Source organism: Lytechinus pictus, unplaced genomic scaffold (genome assembly GCF_037042905.1).
Source record: "Lytechinus pictus isolate F3 Inbred unplaced genomic scaffold, Lp3.0 scaffold_19, whole genome shotgun sequence".
Lineage (NCBI taxonomy): Eukaryota > Metazoa > Echinodermata > Echinoidea > Temnopleuroida > Toxopneustidae > Lytechinus > Lytechinus pictus.
In genome coordinates this window covers 1,779,665-1,795,402 of record NW_026974140.1, presented here as the reverse complement: position 1 = coordinate 1,795,402, position 15,738 = coordinate 1,779,665, and the positions used below count along the sequence as shown (strand labels likewise).

General features: G+C 36.3%; 2 protein-coding genes across 6 annotated transcripts in view; one reads left to right on the top strand and one right to left on the bottom strand.

Moving 5' to 3' along the window:
* The window catches only part of LOC129261045 (zinc finger protein 330 homolog), a 23,941-nt gene extending 15,902 nt beyond the window's left edge, over positions 1–8,039 (top strand). For 3 of the 5 annotated variants that reach the window (XM_064114516.1, XM_054899088.2, XM_064114517.1), the window contains exons 9-11: positions 652–769; positions 1,733–1,858; positions 4,765–8,039. In XM_064114516.1, coding sequence (XP_063970586.1) covers positions 652–769; positions 1,733–1,858; positions 4,765–4,931 — 411 coding nt within the window. In that variant the 3' untranslated portion in view covers positions 4,932–8,039. The remainder of the gene's footprint in view (positions 1–651; positions 770–1,732; positions 1,859–4,764) is intronic. The other 2 variants (XR_010296728.1, XR_010296729.1) reach the window with 1 other exon arrangement.
* On the bottom strand, positions 8,027–15,738 carry LOC129261222 (uncharacterized). The gene is made up of 4 exons (XM_064114518.1): positions 15,387–15,738; positions 13,467–13,669; positions 11,429–11,560; positions 8,027–11,106 (listed from the first exon to the last, which is right to left on the bottom strand). Exons 1-4 carry the CDS (start codon positions 15,721–15,723, stop codon positions 10,966–10,968), a joined length of 813 nt encoding a protein of 270 aa, XP_063970588.1. The 5' UTR covers positions 15,724–15,738; the 3' UTR covers positions 8,027–10,965.

Genomic DNA, 15,738 nt, shown 5'->3' with positions numbered 1-15,738 from the left:
CTATTTTCATTTTAACAATATTTTGCTAAACTTCAAAATTAAATAACTTCACTTATTATCAGATTTTGATGAATTTTCAGCTCTTTGCTCTGTGAATTTTCTACTTAGATATAAATATTGGCAGCCCGGAGTACCCATTTGATGGCAAATTACATGAGTATAATGTGAAAATTACCAAATCATATTGTTATTTTGTAATCGTAAACTGGCATTTGTTTTATACAAGAGGCTAAAATTTTATGCAATATTGTCCGTTGAACGCAGAGATATGACCCTTCTTTTAGTACACAGAAATATAAATCTGCATGATTGCCATGGCAAGAAAATTTTAGGTGATGCAATCTCCGAGACTCAAATCTTTTTTTTCACTAAACATAGTTTTTATGTTATACTAATTTATGTATGAAATTATTTTTCACTTAGGGTCACTTAGGGCCAACAAACTTTGACCATATGGGGGTATTTGTGGAATCGTTTTTATTATTTAAAAATTTTATGGATCTAGTTCATGAAACTTGGACATAAGTGTAATCAAGTATTACTGAACATCCTGTCTTAGTTTCAGGTCACATGACCAAGGTCAAAGATCATTTAGGGTCAACAAACTTATTAATATTGAATATTTAATTGTTATTTTTACTTTTTTTATAGATCTGTTTCTGTGACGATCATGTTAGAAGAAAAGGTATAAAGTATGCTAGGAATCAAGCAATACCTTGCCCTAAGTGTGGCTACGAGACAAAGGAAACTAAGGATCTTGCCATGTCTAGTAAGTCTAACATCTCAGATCAAAAACAAGCTTAAGGACGTTCCACAGTTAAAATAAAATTTATGTCATTTGTTAATAAATATTCATCAAATTTTGTGCATAGTTACTTTATTTCAAATGTATGCAAAAAATAACGTGGGTTCATGTGCTTAATTTTTTGCTTTTGAGCTTTGAAGTTCATAAAATGTGAAGTTCTCAAGAATTGCTCATTCAAAAGAATTTGGCATTTTTAGACCCCATGAGGTTACGTTCAGGTTAAACATCCATTACTAAGTCAAAATCCATGTAAATGTCATCAAATTTTACAGTATAGTTCTAAATTGTATACTGAAAATGGAAATTCATTCATATTGCTATTCCATTACCCCTTTATTCGAACTCATGGTCATATTTGTCATACTTTGCAGCAATTCAGAGTAAAGTATTCAGAAATTATAGTGGTATTTAAATAAAAGGATTGGTCCATGGATTATTTTCAGCTAATTAGTTTTTTAAAATAACACATCGGATCTGCAGTCAAAATGTAGATAATGTGAAAAATCTGCTGATACCTATAGCTGATTAATCTCCTGTTCATCCATTGTGATGTCAATGCGCATTGTGTAAAATATGCGCAGATCATGATGCGCAAAAACGTAACTGTGAAACGTCCTTAAACTGTTAAACCCTAAAAGCTATTTTGACGTCCAAGATGAGGGGACGGGGTGGGGATGAGGGGAGCTTCAGGCCCCAAGGTCTTGGCTCTTGACCACGCAGTTGCTACGAACATTTGGCATTTCTGTTGCCTGTGAATTAGTCTCCAAACTGAAATATTATCTTTTTTCTGAATATCTTCAATATTTAAGTTATGCTGATTGGTCTAATTTATTCTTGAAATCTTGTCTTTAGGGCTCAATCACTATTGATGATTTAAATTGGTTTTATTTTAATCTGAATACTCTTGACTTTGTATTTGTTTTATAGTTCGTAAAGTAGACTTTGGAAGGCAGCAAGCGAGACATTCAGATGACGATGATGATGATGATGGAGGGGGCGGAGCTTCTGGGTACGCTGCGTACTGGGCCAAACTTGAATCAGGAAATGGAGCAGGTAACAATATAGTTTGTATTGATATACTCGGATAAGAACATTTTTTACCATCCGTAAAGAGATTCATCTGATTCATAGAATTCAATTCAAACAATTTTTCATCGTTTCACAATCGCTTTGGTTTTTACTGCTGAAGTCTTACAGACTTCTGCACTGCCGATACTATGCCATCCACGGCAAGTCAGCGCTAGTCTGAAGAAGTCTGCAGAAACGAGTAGGCAAAAGCTCAGAAGGTAAATACCAAATTGATAGTGAAAGATGAAAATTTGATTGAATTGAAAAACATTTCTTTACTTTTCTAAGATATATACTCTCATATCATACATACACTTATATGTTTTTCAACTGCCCATACCCAGGAGTGTCATTGGCCAATGGTAAGACCCTTGACTGATAATTGAAAAGAATGTATGTTTATATTGTATTGTTATTCATGTGCTAATTTTATATGTGAAGAGCTCACTTGCAAAGGGGTTAGGTCCATTTTTCATCTAATTTGATTTTTATGTCTCAATGTATAGATTTTTAGTAGCTCTTTAAGATAATACCAAAGAAAAGTTTAAATTCTTATTAAAAATTGAACTAAAATGGCAAAGAAAAATCACTTTTTTTCAAAGGGGTTAGGTCCATTTCAGTTTAGTTGCAAAAGGGGTTAGGTCCACACATAATTTTTTTGAAAAAGAATTTTTAACAAAATATGAAGACAGGTAGATTTCTTTTATACCCAATTTTAAGTTCTCATGGTAGGGTATCATGAAAATTCAGTTTCGCATAAGAATATTGCAATATGGGAGAATTAAAAAAATGATTTTCTTGGAGTGGAACTAACCCCTTTTGCAACTAACCTCTTCTGAAGAACTCATATGTCAAAAGGGGTTAGGTCCATTTTTCATAAATTTTATTGTCTTCTGTCTCTAAATTTTTAGTCACTCTGATGATGCCTAATACCCTTTTTACACACGCTAAAATTTCCTTAACCCCGTACTATAGGTGGGGCTAAATTGCCATTTAGCCCCACCTATAGTACGGGGTTAAGCTTAGCCCACTTTCTTTTTACACAGCATTTTTGCCAAGTGGGCTAACCCCACCTTTAGTACGGGATTATTTGGCCCTGCAAAAAAGCAGGGTTATCCCAGCAATTGCGGTGCTTAGAGCGATAGTACGGGGTTAAGATCGCTAGTGTAAAACGAAAGTGGGCTAAGCTTAACCCCGTACTATAGGTGGGGCAAAATGGCAATTTAGCCCCACCTATAGTACGGGGTTAAGGAAATTTTAGCGTGTGTAAAAAGGTACGAGTGAAGTACTTGTACTACGAATGATCGACAAAAACCACTAGTCCGGGGTTAGCGAGTTTCGTGTGTGAAAAGCAAGCATTCCTTATCCGGGGTTAGCGATAACAATTTGGCATGTGTGAAAAGGAAAAAAAATAGTACGGGGTTAAGGATAGTACGGGGTTAGCGATAGTCCGGGGTTAAGAAAATCCTGTGTAAAAAGGGTATAAGAAAATTTAAAGTTCAAATAAAAACGTGAATGAAAGTGGCAAAGAAAAATCACTTTTTTAATCAAAAGAGATTGGATTCATTTCAGTTTACTTGCAAAAGGGGTTAGGTCCACGATGATAATTTTTAGAAAAATATATAGAAAAAAATTGAAGACAGGTAGATTTCTATTATACCCAATCACATGATAGGGTACTACATCATGACAATTTAGTTTCTCATAAGAATATTGCTATAAGTCAGAATAAAAAACATGTTTTTTCTCGGAATGGTCCAAAGTGGACCTAACCCCTTTTGCAACTAAACTCTTCATGTATTGATATGATTTTTGTCTCGCCCACCAGAGGTGAAGGCGAGACTTAGGGATCCAAATGTCGTCCGTCCGTCCGTCACAAACCTAATGACACATAACTCCACAACCGTAAGTTGCTTTTCAACCAAACTTGGATGGTAGATGGACTTGGGGGACCTGCATGTTTTGCTGCAGTCGGAGGTCAGATGGTAAGGTCAAAGGTCATTTTCAGGTCAACGTTAAAGTTTACATGCAAGACTCTTATGACACCTAACTCCGCAACCGTAAGTCACTTTTCAACCAAACTTGGATGGTGGATGTACTTGGGGGTCCTGCATGTTATGCTGCAGTCGGAGGTCACATGGTAAGGTCAAAGGTCATTTTCAGGTCAACATTAAATTTTACGTGCAAGGCTTTTATGACAAGTGTTATTCCATCCCAGTCATTTCACAATGAAGTTTCGATACAATTCTGTTGCGTGCCCTCGCAAGTCACGATATTTCTGGTTATTTTCATAAGTGGGCGAGACACAAATTCGCTTTTGCCTTGTTTTGTTATCAGTAAGGGGCCAATTTAGACAAGCAGTTGTGCTTCCTTTGACCCCTCCGCATGTGAAATATCTGTTAATGTCAATGATTTGTATATATATTTTTTTTTTTTGAATTTTCATTTTGAATTTGAAATTTTGATCATCACTATGGTGTTTCGTGTCTAATCTCTAAATTAAAGTCATCCTAACCACCACCCTATAAAAATTTTTTTTGTGAAAAAGAAAGGAAGAAAACAAAAGAAGAAAAGGAGAAAGGAGAGTACCAAAAAGAAAGGTCTGGGTATCTTGCACCCTTATTTCATCTTGCCCCCCTCCCTATCAAAATAACTTAAAGCTGCTCTTGAGTCAAAATGTATCGCTCCAAGAGATATTTGATTATCTAATTTTGACAATATTTTCCCTCAGTGCTCGGGGGAAAACAAAGTCACTTGGGGTAAAATATAACTCAGCCAAGGATATGAAATACTGTAGTACTAAACTCACATTTTAAGTATATGTAATTTCTGTACAGTTTCGAAGGCATTTGCCTCACATATATACCTTTCTCTTTTGTACATGTCTACAGATGATAGTTACCCAGGTGCTAGCTATAATGATGACGATGATGATTATGACTATGATGATGAGGATGATGAAGAGGAAGATGATGAAGAAGACGAAGAAGATGACGATGAAGATGAAAAGACGGTCACAGATAGTGTAGACAGGTTAAAAGTCGATAATAACTCTTGATAAGAACATTTGATTAGGTTTTATATATAGTTATGAACAATTGGAAGATACTATTGTCCGGCTTTGCTAATCTAGCCGTCCTTAATCAGTCAACCTACCACAAGTCCTAGATAGCTTCCCTCTTTTATTATGCTTTATGCTTTAACCCTTATTAAACTGGGGGGGACCCCCCTCAACAAATTTTGTCACTACGCCGTCAAGTCTTGCGCATCTTTTGAGACCAAATTTGTGACGCCCGGGTACGCGGTTCCAAAATTACGCAACGTTTTGTAAGTGCATGTCGGACCAGAGATTGCTCAAAAACCCAATTCCGTGTAAAAAGTCAACCAAAAATCATAAATATATGACTATTTTTAGTTTTGTTGGTTTAAGTGGATTTATTTTATGCTATTTATGATCGCAAAAAGGTCCTCGACAAAGTTCATCAGGAAAAACAATAAAAAACAAAGGTTTGAAAAAACAAAGAAATATATAAGAATTTAAATAACAATAAAATACATAAGAAATTAATTATATTTTTGCTATTTTTTAAAAGATATTTGTTAGAAATGTAATAATTGATACTCCCACCAAAAATTAGCATTCTACTTGCTATATAAATTGAGTAAAAGGCAAATACATACACAAAAAACCAAATTTATGGCAAATTTCATATGCTTAATTGCATAATTAATTAATGAAAAATATTTAAAGAAAATTTTTTGAAAATTTTACTGTACACTCTTGTAGTTTAAATCCAGCTCTATGCGCTTGCAAATTTTCGCGGCGATTGCGCAATCAACGGGTGAGATCTGAGGGGGGGGGGGGTCAAATTGACCCCCCCCCCCCCAGTATTTACTGGTCTGAAAAAGCCCAGTTAAGATAGGGTTAAATTCGTTTGTCATTCGGGGATTTTATGATTCATGATATTTTATTTTCATATTGAATTCTCGCTACCCCAAATAGCGATTTCGCCGAGATCCGGGAAAAATCCCTGTAACGCGCATTGCATTATGGGATAGCTTTTCGGTATTACAACTTCCTGTTCGGAAGTCCAATGCACTGTTTTGCCATTCAGATCAACAGTGCCGTCATCTTCAACAACAGAACGTCGCTTTCGCTTGGAAGGTTCGTGATCACAACCCTCTCTTTCACGATACAGTTTAACAGCCTTTTCTGCTAAAGTCACTAATTCTGCCCGACGCTTTCCATTGCACGGTATTCCTCTGTCAGTTAAGATTTGTTTAAGTTCCGAAACTGATTTTTTATCCATTTTGTGGTCGATGAAAAATTGAACGGAATGAATGCTGTATTGTATATATTTAGCGTCTAGTCGAATACGATCGTGATGTCAGGCCGGTCGCTAAATGCAAAATTTTAAGATATTAATTTTTTGTTTAATTTCTCTATAACCAAATAAAAACATGAATAAAAATTATTTTCACGTGAAATATATTTTTTATTTTTATTTATGATTCAAATGGAATCAAAACTGACCAAATTAAATAAAAAGTATTATAACCTGTACATATTACGCTGATTGGCATCGATTTCAGCGTGGTGGAAAACTCAGTATCGCGAACCTCGCGCGAGCATGACTCTGAACCGGAAGTGGTGATGACGACCCGACGGAGGGAAAATTATCTCGTCTCGCGCATTATGAGATTTTTTTTCCTATTTGGGGTAGCGAGAATTCAGAAAAGCATTATTGATGATCCATGATTGATATTGAAATTGTTCACAAATAGTCTACAGATAGCCTTCAATGTCCACATGCTTTGAAATGATTTCCAATCACATTACTTTTATGTCTATATACATGTAAATGAGGACAATTCAGAGTGCAATGGATCAGAGACATTGGAGAGGAAGCAACTCCTAATTTTTTTTCTTCAAAATTGACTTTTTTTTTATTTGGGATAATTTGTGTATGCCTACATGATGCTGAATGAATTAGAATAGCTTAGCCCCAATATCTGACATACAGACATTTCAAAACCAAGTAAATACTCCATCATAAAACGAGGATACATTTTTGTCATTTACTAAGAAACTCATTCCACAGAGTTGCCACCTTTTGTCATAGGACGGCAGTATTTCTCTCACATCACTCACAGAGCTGTTGCCATTGGTCACTGTATGTACTTTACTATGCTAGTCCATCTTGAAAAAATGAACTGTAAATTAAAGTCCTTCTTGAACAAATGTTCTGTACATTGTCATTATGTAAGTCATGCTCTTTATGTTAATTTTATACAAGCTGCAGTAGTGTGACTGCTACCCCTTGAAATTAAGCTATGCCATTAGAAATGGCAGCAAACTTACATCGTGGCAGTATCCGTACATGTAAATGTCTGAGCATGAAAATATCAATATAAAGAAATATTAAAGGGGAATCCAGCCTTGGCCATAAAATGTTTTGTTGGGAAGGAGAAAAATAAATTAAATAGAATGGTGAAAGTTTGAAAGAAATCAGACAAGCAATAAGAAAGTTATAGCTGCTTTAAAATTGGGATCACTAATAGTATGTACATTTCAAATTGGCAACTGGGTAAGTAAATTATGACAAGGGGCAAGGACAACTTTCCCATAGGCCATGTACTTTATTATCAGGGATTTGTGGTTTTCTCTCAAGTACCCATTCCCCTGGGGCAGTAATCTAAATATAACTCAGGTAGTATATTGTTTAATGTCCTCATGAAAGAAAAATATAATTTGAAGTAAAACTTTTGGGAAAAATGACATTTTAGCCATAATATGTATTGGAGTACATGGAAGAGTAGTCCTTGCCTTACATCACTATGACATCCCATATGCGGCCAATTTGAAGTCTCCATGAGTATAGTGATTACTAATATTTACAACTTTTAAAAATTCATAACTTTCTGTTGTTTGTCCAATATTGTTCAAACTTTCACCTATCAACTTGTCTGATTTTTCTTTTTCTTATAAAAACAAGTTTATATTTGGGTTGGATTCCCCTTTAAGTTATGAACTAGCTAACTCAATATAAATACATATGCATATGACATCTCTTTTTATGTCATTTGGCAGTTATGAGATGAGTTAATGACAGATGACACTCATGACAGTAACATACACAAATAAATGCATCATTCTAATTTTTAATTATTCGCCTCTTTTTCTATTTATTGCATGTGATGACATGATCACTCCTGTCACAAAATATATACTATAAAACATGTACAAATTTCAAGCAAGACATATATTTATAGATACAAAAATCATGTTTATGAAAGCTTAATCTTAGTGTTCCAATTTTCATCTTTTATTCATTTTTTGCATGGAATAAGTATCTTAAAACATTTTTTTTTTGCAAGTTCAGTGTAAGTGTGTATGGTGAAGGCATGCTTTCATTTCTAAATTACCAATTAATATACATACTCTTTGGTTTAACTTACACAAGTACATGTAAATTTATGACAATGACTTACACAGAAAATACAATATCAGGGCCTCATAACATAAAGCTTAGCAATTCATTGGGTGATTTCAAGTACGGTGTTGAAATCTGGTGTTGGTGTTGTGACAACACCAACACCAGCCACAACACGGTACTTGAAATCAGGCTGGTGTTGAGATTGACCTCGGAAAATATGACGTATTTCCGGCAGTTCGTGTTGAATGCTGGTGTTGAATGTCGTCTGCTGAACCCAGCACTGCGGCTGGTGTTGACGATATACGTGCAATTTCCCCATTCACCAACACCAACCCCAAGGGATTGGGAAAATCGTGATTTCAAGTTCGGTGTTGGTGTTGGCAATCTCAAGCTCGTGAATAGGCGGCGAACACGATGAAACATCCCCGTAAAATTAGCTTTTACAGTTAAGATGAGAACAAATCATTTGAGCTGTATATATTTTGATGAAGAATAATGTTCACTCTTTCGAATTCTTTAATTAATTAAAACATTGGTATTCTGTACGATGAGAATTTAATGCATTTCTCTCCGATTTCATTTTCGTCGTTGAGACTTCTCGCGTGAAGTTGAGATGATTTAGCAGCGCAGCGCAGAGGCGTGACGTCATGTGCTATCGATAACGCAATCGGTATCATTCCTCTGAACCCAGCTCGGTGTTGGAGCTCGGTTAAGCGGCCTTTTTACGCTCTCAACACCAACACCGAACTTGAAATCACCCATTGTGGGTGTGAAACCTATGATTGATTGTATTGTTTCTTCTGTTTGATCAATTAATAAATCTGCCCCATAATCAATCATTTTTATTTATGTTACAGGGCTTTGATCATATACATGTAGTTGAGACTTGTAAATACAAATTCTGGGGAGCGTTTCATCAACATTTTTGTCCGACATCTTGTCAGATCTGACAACTTTCCCTGATTTTGATTGGCTGAGAGGCAATGTTACCATGGTAACTGTCAGATAAAACAGGACTTGTCAGATACAACATCTGACATGAAATGCTCCCCAGCATTGAAATAAAATCTAATATCAATATCTTAAATATTATTTGCATTGATATTGAAATTAAAGCTAAGCATTCTTATAAACTTGCATTCTGGATAAAGTTTTCTTTGCTGCATATTTTCCCCCAACTTTTATGACTGTTTTGATGGGACTATTTAATGTGAACATATATTTGGCAAAATTATACATTAAAATTTATTGATAAAATATACAACTTTTTTTTTAATACACAATCTTAACATTTGTTAGGCTGTTAATAGTATATGCAGTGCATCTCAGAAAGAAAGTTAACCTGTTTTCAGAGAACATATCACAATCACCAAAAATGTGTTGATTTGTGGATTCAAAATTTAACACCAGATGTAAATTGTAAATGTAAATAGATTAATTAATATATCTCTTTTGCGCATTTGAGATTATTGAATACTATGGTCAATAAAATATGAGGCCTGTCAGCAAAGACTTGAGCAGAAATTCATGTGTAAATCTTTATTCAGAGATATAGTGAACAAAATATTACGCAAATATACATGTATTGAGAAGGTATAGTGGAAATATTTTATCCGAGGTTGGTTCGGCAATTACTTCCACTATACTTTCGAAAGAAACTCCTGGTATATTTGTTTCATATCCCTTCCATATCAAAGTATGAACGAAAAATATTGGTTACCTAGTCCTAATTGACCCATCTTCATGATCGGGACTAGGCTCTAATTTATGCAAAATTGGCTTATCATTCTAAGCTAGCCGGTTCCTGAATAGACTGCACGTTGCTAATGCCGGCTCCCAAGCATCACTCAGGGTGGTATGGTGTTGCGCAGCGGTACTGTGATAGATTGATCTTCTAATAATTCCACTTACCGTTTGTGAACAAACCTTGCTGAACTAAAATCAAGCCGCCAGAATTTTGAATGATTGAATGATTGATGGCCATCATTAATTTTATTTTTCAGCATACAGATTCATTATAATCAAGCAAGACACGATTTCACATTGACATTTAGTAATCAGAGAGTTAGTGATTCATCTAGCGTTGCATTTTTACCTTGGCTGATTGAGCTGCACTCAGCGGACCCCTGATAAAGTGTCTGCGCCGTCGCATCACTATACTTGCCCGGTGGAGGCAACCCGTCATGCGCTGCTGTGCCCGAGTGATTGCATGGTTTTCAGTCGACGCTAAATAGTTAAAAAACACTATTCTACTCTAATGTCATGAACTATTTTTATCTCCAATGAATTTCATTTTCCTGGTGAAATTATGATTAGTCATGTGAAGGGCTCTCTATCAATCAAATAGCAACAAATTCTCAGTAAGGGATGTAAAACAACATAAAGTGATGCTCATGAGCCATATCTCTCCTGCAAGAAAGTGATATCCTAAAAATTGTTGACCAATATGTGTAGCTTGACACTGAAATTGAATGTTCAAAGGCTGAAATATGCATCACCCTTTTACGTCATATTAATAAAGAAAAATGGAACTTTACATTGATCTCTCCAATCTTCTGGATGAAACAGTTCCAATCTTTCTGGAATGCACTGTAATACTGTACATTTATATTGAAATGCATCATATATATTTCTCTGAAATGGAATCCTTCGTGACTAGTCGGCACATCCATACACTTCAAGTTTTAATGCTGGGAAGTCTGTGTATGATTTGACGTAGATGTAAATAAATCTGGCCATCAAGAAATCACCAAGATCATGCTCCGTTACTGAACTGAAGTCAGACATTTCAAACACCTGTGTGCAAAATGATGAATCAAGAGTTTAATACAGGAAGTGATACAACATTTCCAAGTCAATTAAGTCATCCCCAGTCCTAAAGTTTCCAAGGTATACCAACAATATGAGATAAAAATAACGTTAAGTAAAATAACATGATACCACAGACAGACAAATTATCCACTTAAAACTGATGAGGCTCTCAGTCTAATTAAGTATGATTTTCACTGGAGGTGTAAATATTTTGTGAACGATGCAAATGTCGGAAAATAGCAAAGCCCAAATTCAGAGAATTATTTTCTCCTATTCCCCTAATGACTGATAAAGTATTCAGACTTACCACTGCTTCTGTACTACCAGGCTGTGTGAGGACCTCTAGATCATGATCAGCTCTAAGACGGTATCCAAGGCTAAAAGATGAGGCCCCCGTCCAGGTGTCTGCTTTGCTCATGTACAGACCCTTGGTTTCCAGCTGGTAATGAAAAGTGATCAGGTCAATCATTAAGTCTTTCAGAAAATGCCTGCATTTCAGGATCTCAGGGTACATTGAAATTAGGTTAGGTGTACAAGATGGTGAATGATTTAATATTACATAGGTTATGTGGATCCGAATCAGTGATAGGTCAATACGCCATCACGTGACCATTTATGTAGCTGCGGGGATCGCATTTGTTATATTCTAGGTTTTGACGTCACCTCAGTGAATATAACTGCATTTTATTGTAAACTGCGGCATTATATTCACTAAGGCCACGTCACTCGCTGCTAACAAGTTGCGTAATCAGGTAGTTTACTTGATGTATGCGCTAATGTTTACGCATCAATGGCATGAAGAATGCGCTTGCTGTATATTTCCAAAATTTGTCTATTAAGACGTAGATGGATCAGAGCTGCAGCAAGCATTTTGGGTTAATCATAAAGCCAGATGACGAATGCAGTCTCTGATGGGGAATCTACACAGACTATACATGTATAATATAACAGATATTGCCTTGTCCATCTTTTAATAAATAACATTTCAACTCCCCTCTGAAGCTATATTTTTCCCCCAGCGCTGCGCTTCGGGCAAACTATAATCCCTTGGGGAAAATGAATTATTATATTCAAAGTCTAGGTAGGCATATCTACTACTATTTGGGTGAGCACAATGCAGTTATATTGTATTACATCCTCTTCAATATAGTCAATGCTTTCATTTCCTTACTATTGATTGATTCTATGCATAGGCGGCGGAAGCGAGGGGGACGGGGGGGGGGGGGACATGTCCCCCCCTAAATTTGAGGTGGGGGGGAAGATCCCCCCCTAAATTTTTGTTGATTACCTTTTTTTTTTTTTTTTTTGCTTGCTTGTCAATTTTGTTTCCTGCGTGCCCCCCTCAAATTTTTGGTTGATAACCTTTTTTTTATTTGCTTGTAAAAAATTGTTGTGGTTCCCCCTAAAATTTTTGGCTTCCGCCGCCAATGATTCTATGTCTTCTGATTGACCAGATTCTTCTTGTATTGAAACTAATAACTCTGCAGAAACTTTGTTTTTATTATTGTTTGTAAAGTCAGAATAATACCATTATCATTACACTGGTCCTCCAATCATTACCCCAGTATGAATATTGATTTCTAGCATTACATTATAGAACAGGTCTTCCAATCATTACTCTGGTATGAATATCGGTTTCTGGGTCCTGCAGCATAACAAAAACGATTGTCTATGAATTATTTGCAATGTTATTACATTATTGATTTTAATTGTAAGTCTTCAACATCCATGTGTTAAATTGCAATCAATTGTAACTACTACTGATTCTATTGGTTTTTGTTACAGGGCCCTGGGCCGCTGCAATCTTGTATGTTCTGTATTGAGAAATTCTGTGACATTTGTTCCAAAATGAAAGCATGTCTTTTGAATCCCAGACCTGGGCTCCGTAACAAATTTTTGCGATGAATTGCAAATATGAAAGAACGACACTGATTGGTCCCTGGTCCGTATTTTAAACCAAATGCGCATTTAACATTGATATTGATTGGTCAGTTCATTTAGCGATTGATCGCTAATCTTTGTGTTACGGAGCCCAGATCATAAGTGAAACCATAAAACCATTAACCGAGGTCTTCCAAGGAGGAAAAATGCCATGTCACTGATGAATTTGTTATCAAGTGATTTGAGGAATCGTATTGCTCCATCTAGCAATGTGAAGCTGAGTGTGGCAGGCATGTTCTTTCCCTCTATCACCTGAATATTTTTAGAGTTAAGACATTGTGTATCACCAGCAGTGATACTGCTTGATTTAAATCATTAACTACTAAAAACATGCAGTTCACACAGACTTGGTATAGGCACCGCGCATTCCCAGAACTCAACGGATTAATTACACCTTCACATACCTTTGAGATCGTCCTTGGTCTTCCGAGGTCAATGTCAACTTGAAAGTCATGCTGTTCTCCTTCATTGGTGAAGTTTCCCAAGTCTACGGAAGGCGTATCACCCAGGGCGTAGAACCACAGCCCATAGTCATCAGAATCATCATTGTTATGCATGAGTGTTCCTGTCATCATTGTTGTGTTGACTTCAAAGGGTAGCGCACATCCTAGATGTGGAAAGAATCCAAGATTGTATAAAAGAACAAGTGGAACGCCTCTGGCAGTCTCGCCTGCATTACGCAATTTAATATAGCAGCAGTGCTAACTTTGAAAACTACTATAAAATAATCATTCACAAAAACATCATTCATATAATGACATAATACCACGTTCATTGACCATAAATGACATTTGAACGGAGACTTAAGACTGTCAACTACACCCATGTCCACATTTCAATTACTCTATCCATAAACTTTCAAAGTTATGATGGCACTTCAACAATTACCCCAACATGGCCTAAGTTTATTGACCTTAACTGACCTTTGACTTGGTTTTGTGACCTGAAACTCACAGGGGATGTTCAGTGATGCTTGATTCCTCTTATATCTCAAGTTTTATGAACTAGATCCATAAACTTTCACAGTTAGGATGGTAATTCCACAAATACCCCCAACACGGCCAAAGTCCATTGACCTTTAATGACCTTTGACCATGGTCATGTGACCTGAAACTCGTACAGGATGTTCAGTGATACTTGATTACTCTTATGTCCAAGTTTTATGAACTAGATCCATAAACTTTCAGAGCTAGGATGGTAATTTAACATATACCCCCAACACGGCCAAAGTTCATTGACCTTAAATGACCATTGACCATGGTCATGTGACCTGAAACTCGCACAGGATATTCAGTGGTACTTGATTAACCCAATGTCCAAGTTTCATGAACTAAATCCATAAATTGTCAAAGTTATGATGGTAATTCAACAAATACCCCCAACTTGGCCAAAGTTCATTGACCCTAAATGACCTTTGACCTTGGTCATGTGACCTGAAACTCAGGCAGGATGTTCACTAATACTTGATTAACCTTATGTCCAAGTTTCATGGACTAGATCCATAAATTTTCAAAGTTATGATAGTAATTCAACAAATACCCCCAACTTGACCAAAGTTCATTGACCCTAAATGACCTTTGACCTTGGTCACGTGACCTGAAACTTGAGCAGGATGTTCACTAATACTTGATTAACCTTATGCCCAAGTTTCATGAACTAGGTCCATATACTTTCTAAGTTATGATGTCATTTCAAAAACTTAACCTTCGGTTAAGATTTTGAAAATAATTTTCCCAACATGGTCTAAGTTCATTGACCCTAAATGACCTTTGACCTTGGTCATGTGACCTGAAACTCAGGCAGGATGTTCAGTAATACTTGATTAACTTTATGTCCAAGTTTCATGAACTAGGTCCATATACTTTCTAAGTTATGATGTAATTTCAAAAACTTAACCTTAGGTTAAGATTTGATGTTGACGCCGCCGCCGCCGTCGGAAAAGCGGCGCCTATAGTCTCGCTCTGCTATGCAGGCGAGACAAAAACAACTAATAAATAATACTGCCATTGATGAAATCTTGATTTTGTGGGAGTTTTGGTTGATTATGTTATGATTTTACAGTAATTATATCTCTGATCTTGTGAACTTGTTTAACTATGTCTGAATAAATTAAAAATAATTAAATAAATAATTTCCCATTTTCTTTTGATCAGCATTGGGGGAATGGGGCCTCCTCTTTTTTACAATGAATTAGTGAAAGAAAAACTGTGATAAAGGGCTCTTTATTTTACAGCTAAAAGGAGAAGGAGAAGATTTATAGTTGCACAGATCTGAAAAAAAGAAAAGAAATCCTATTAGTGCAAATCAGGCATTGAGTGGCATACCTGAGAAATACACTGCCTGTTTGCTGATACCACCGCATGGTTCATTATTCTGACCGCATGTCTGTGCACACTGATCATTTGAGGTCTCCTGATTGGCCATGCTGTTCCCGCAAGCGCACTCTCCGATGTCATTTCGCAGACCCGTGTAGCGGTACCCAGCGTCACGGCAAGAGGCGATACAGTCGGCAAAGTCCAAAGCGAGCGGAGTTGACGTGACCTCGCTAACATCACTGTTGTCATAGCAACCAATTGCCTTGTCTTTCTCTGTAATATAAGCAAAGATTAGCACAACCAGAGGGTCCACATTTTGTGCTTTGTGATGAGACAAAAATGTCATAACAATTATATGAGG

Bases quoted from the DNA above. Each gene is read 5' to 3' on its own strand.
- LOC129261222 (XM_064114518.1), bottom strand. From the start codon at position 15,723: ATGACATTTTTGTCTCATCACAAAGCACAAAATGTGGACCCTCTGGTT. The intron at 11,561-13,466 runs GTATGTGAAGGT...TTTCATTACCAG, and splicing joins GACCAAGGACGATCTCAAAG to CTGGAAACCAAGGGTCTGTA. The intron at 11,107-11,428 runs GTAAGTCTGAAT...TTTTGCACACAG, and splicing joins CTGGTAGTACAGAAGCAGTG to GTGTTTGAAATGTCTGACTT.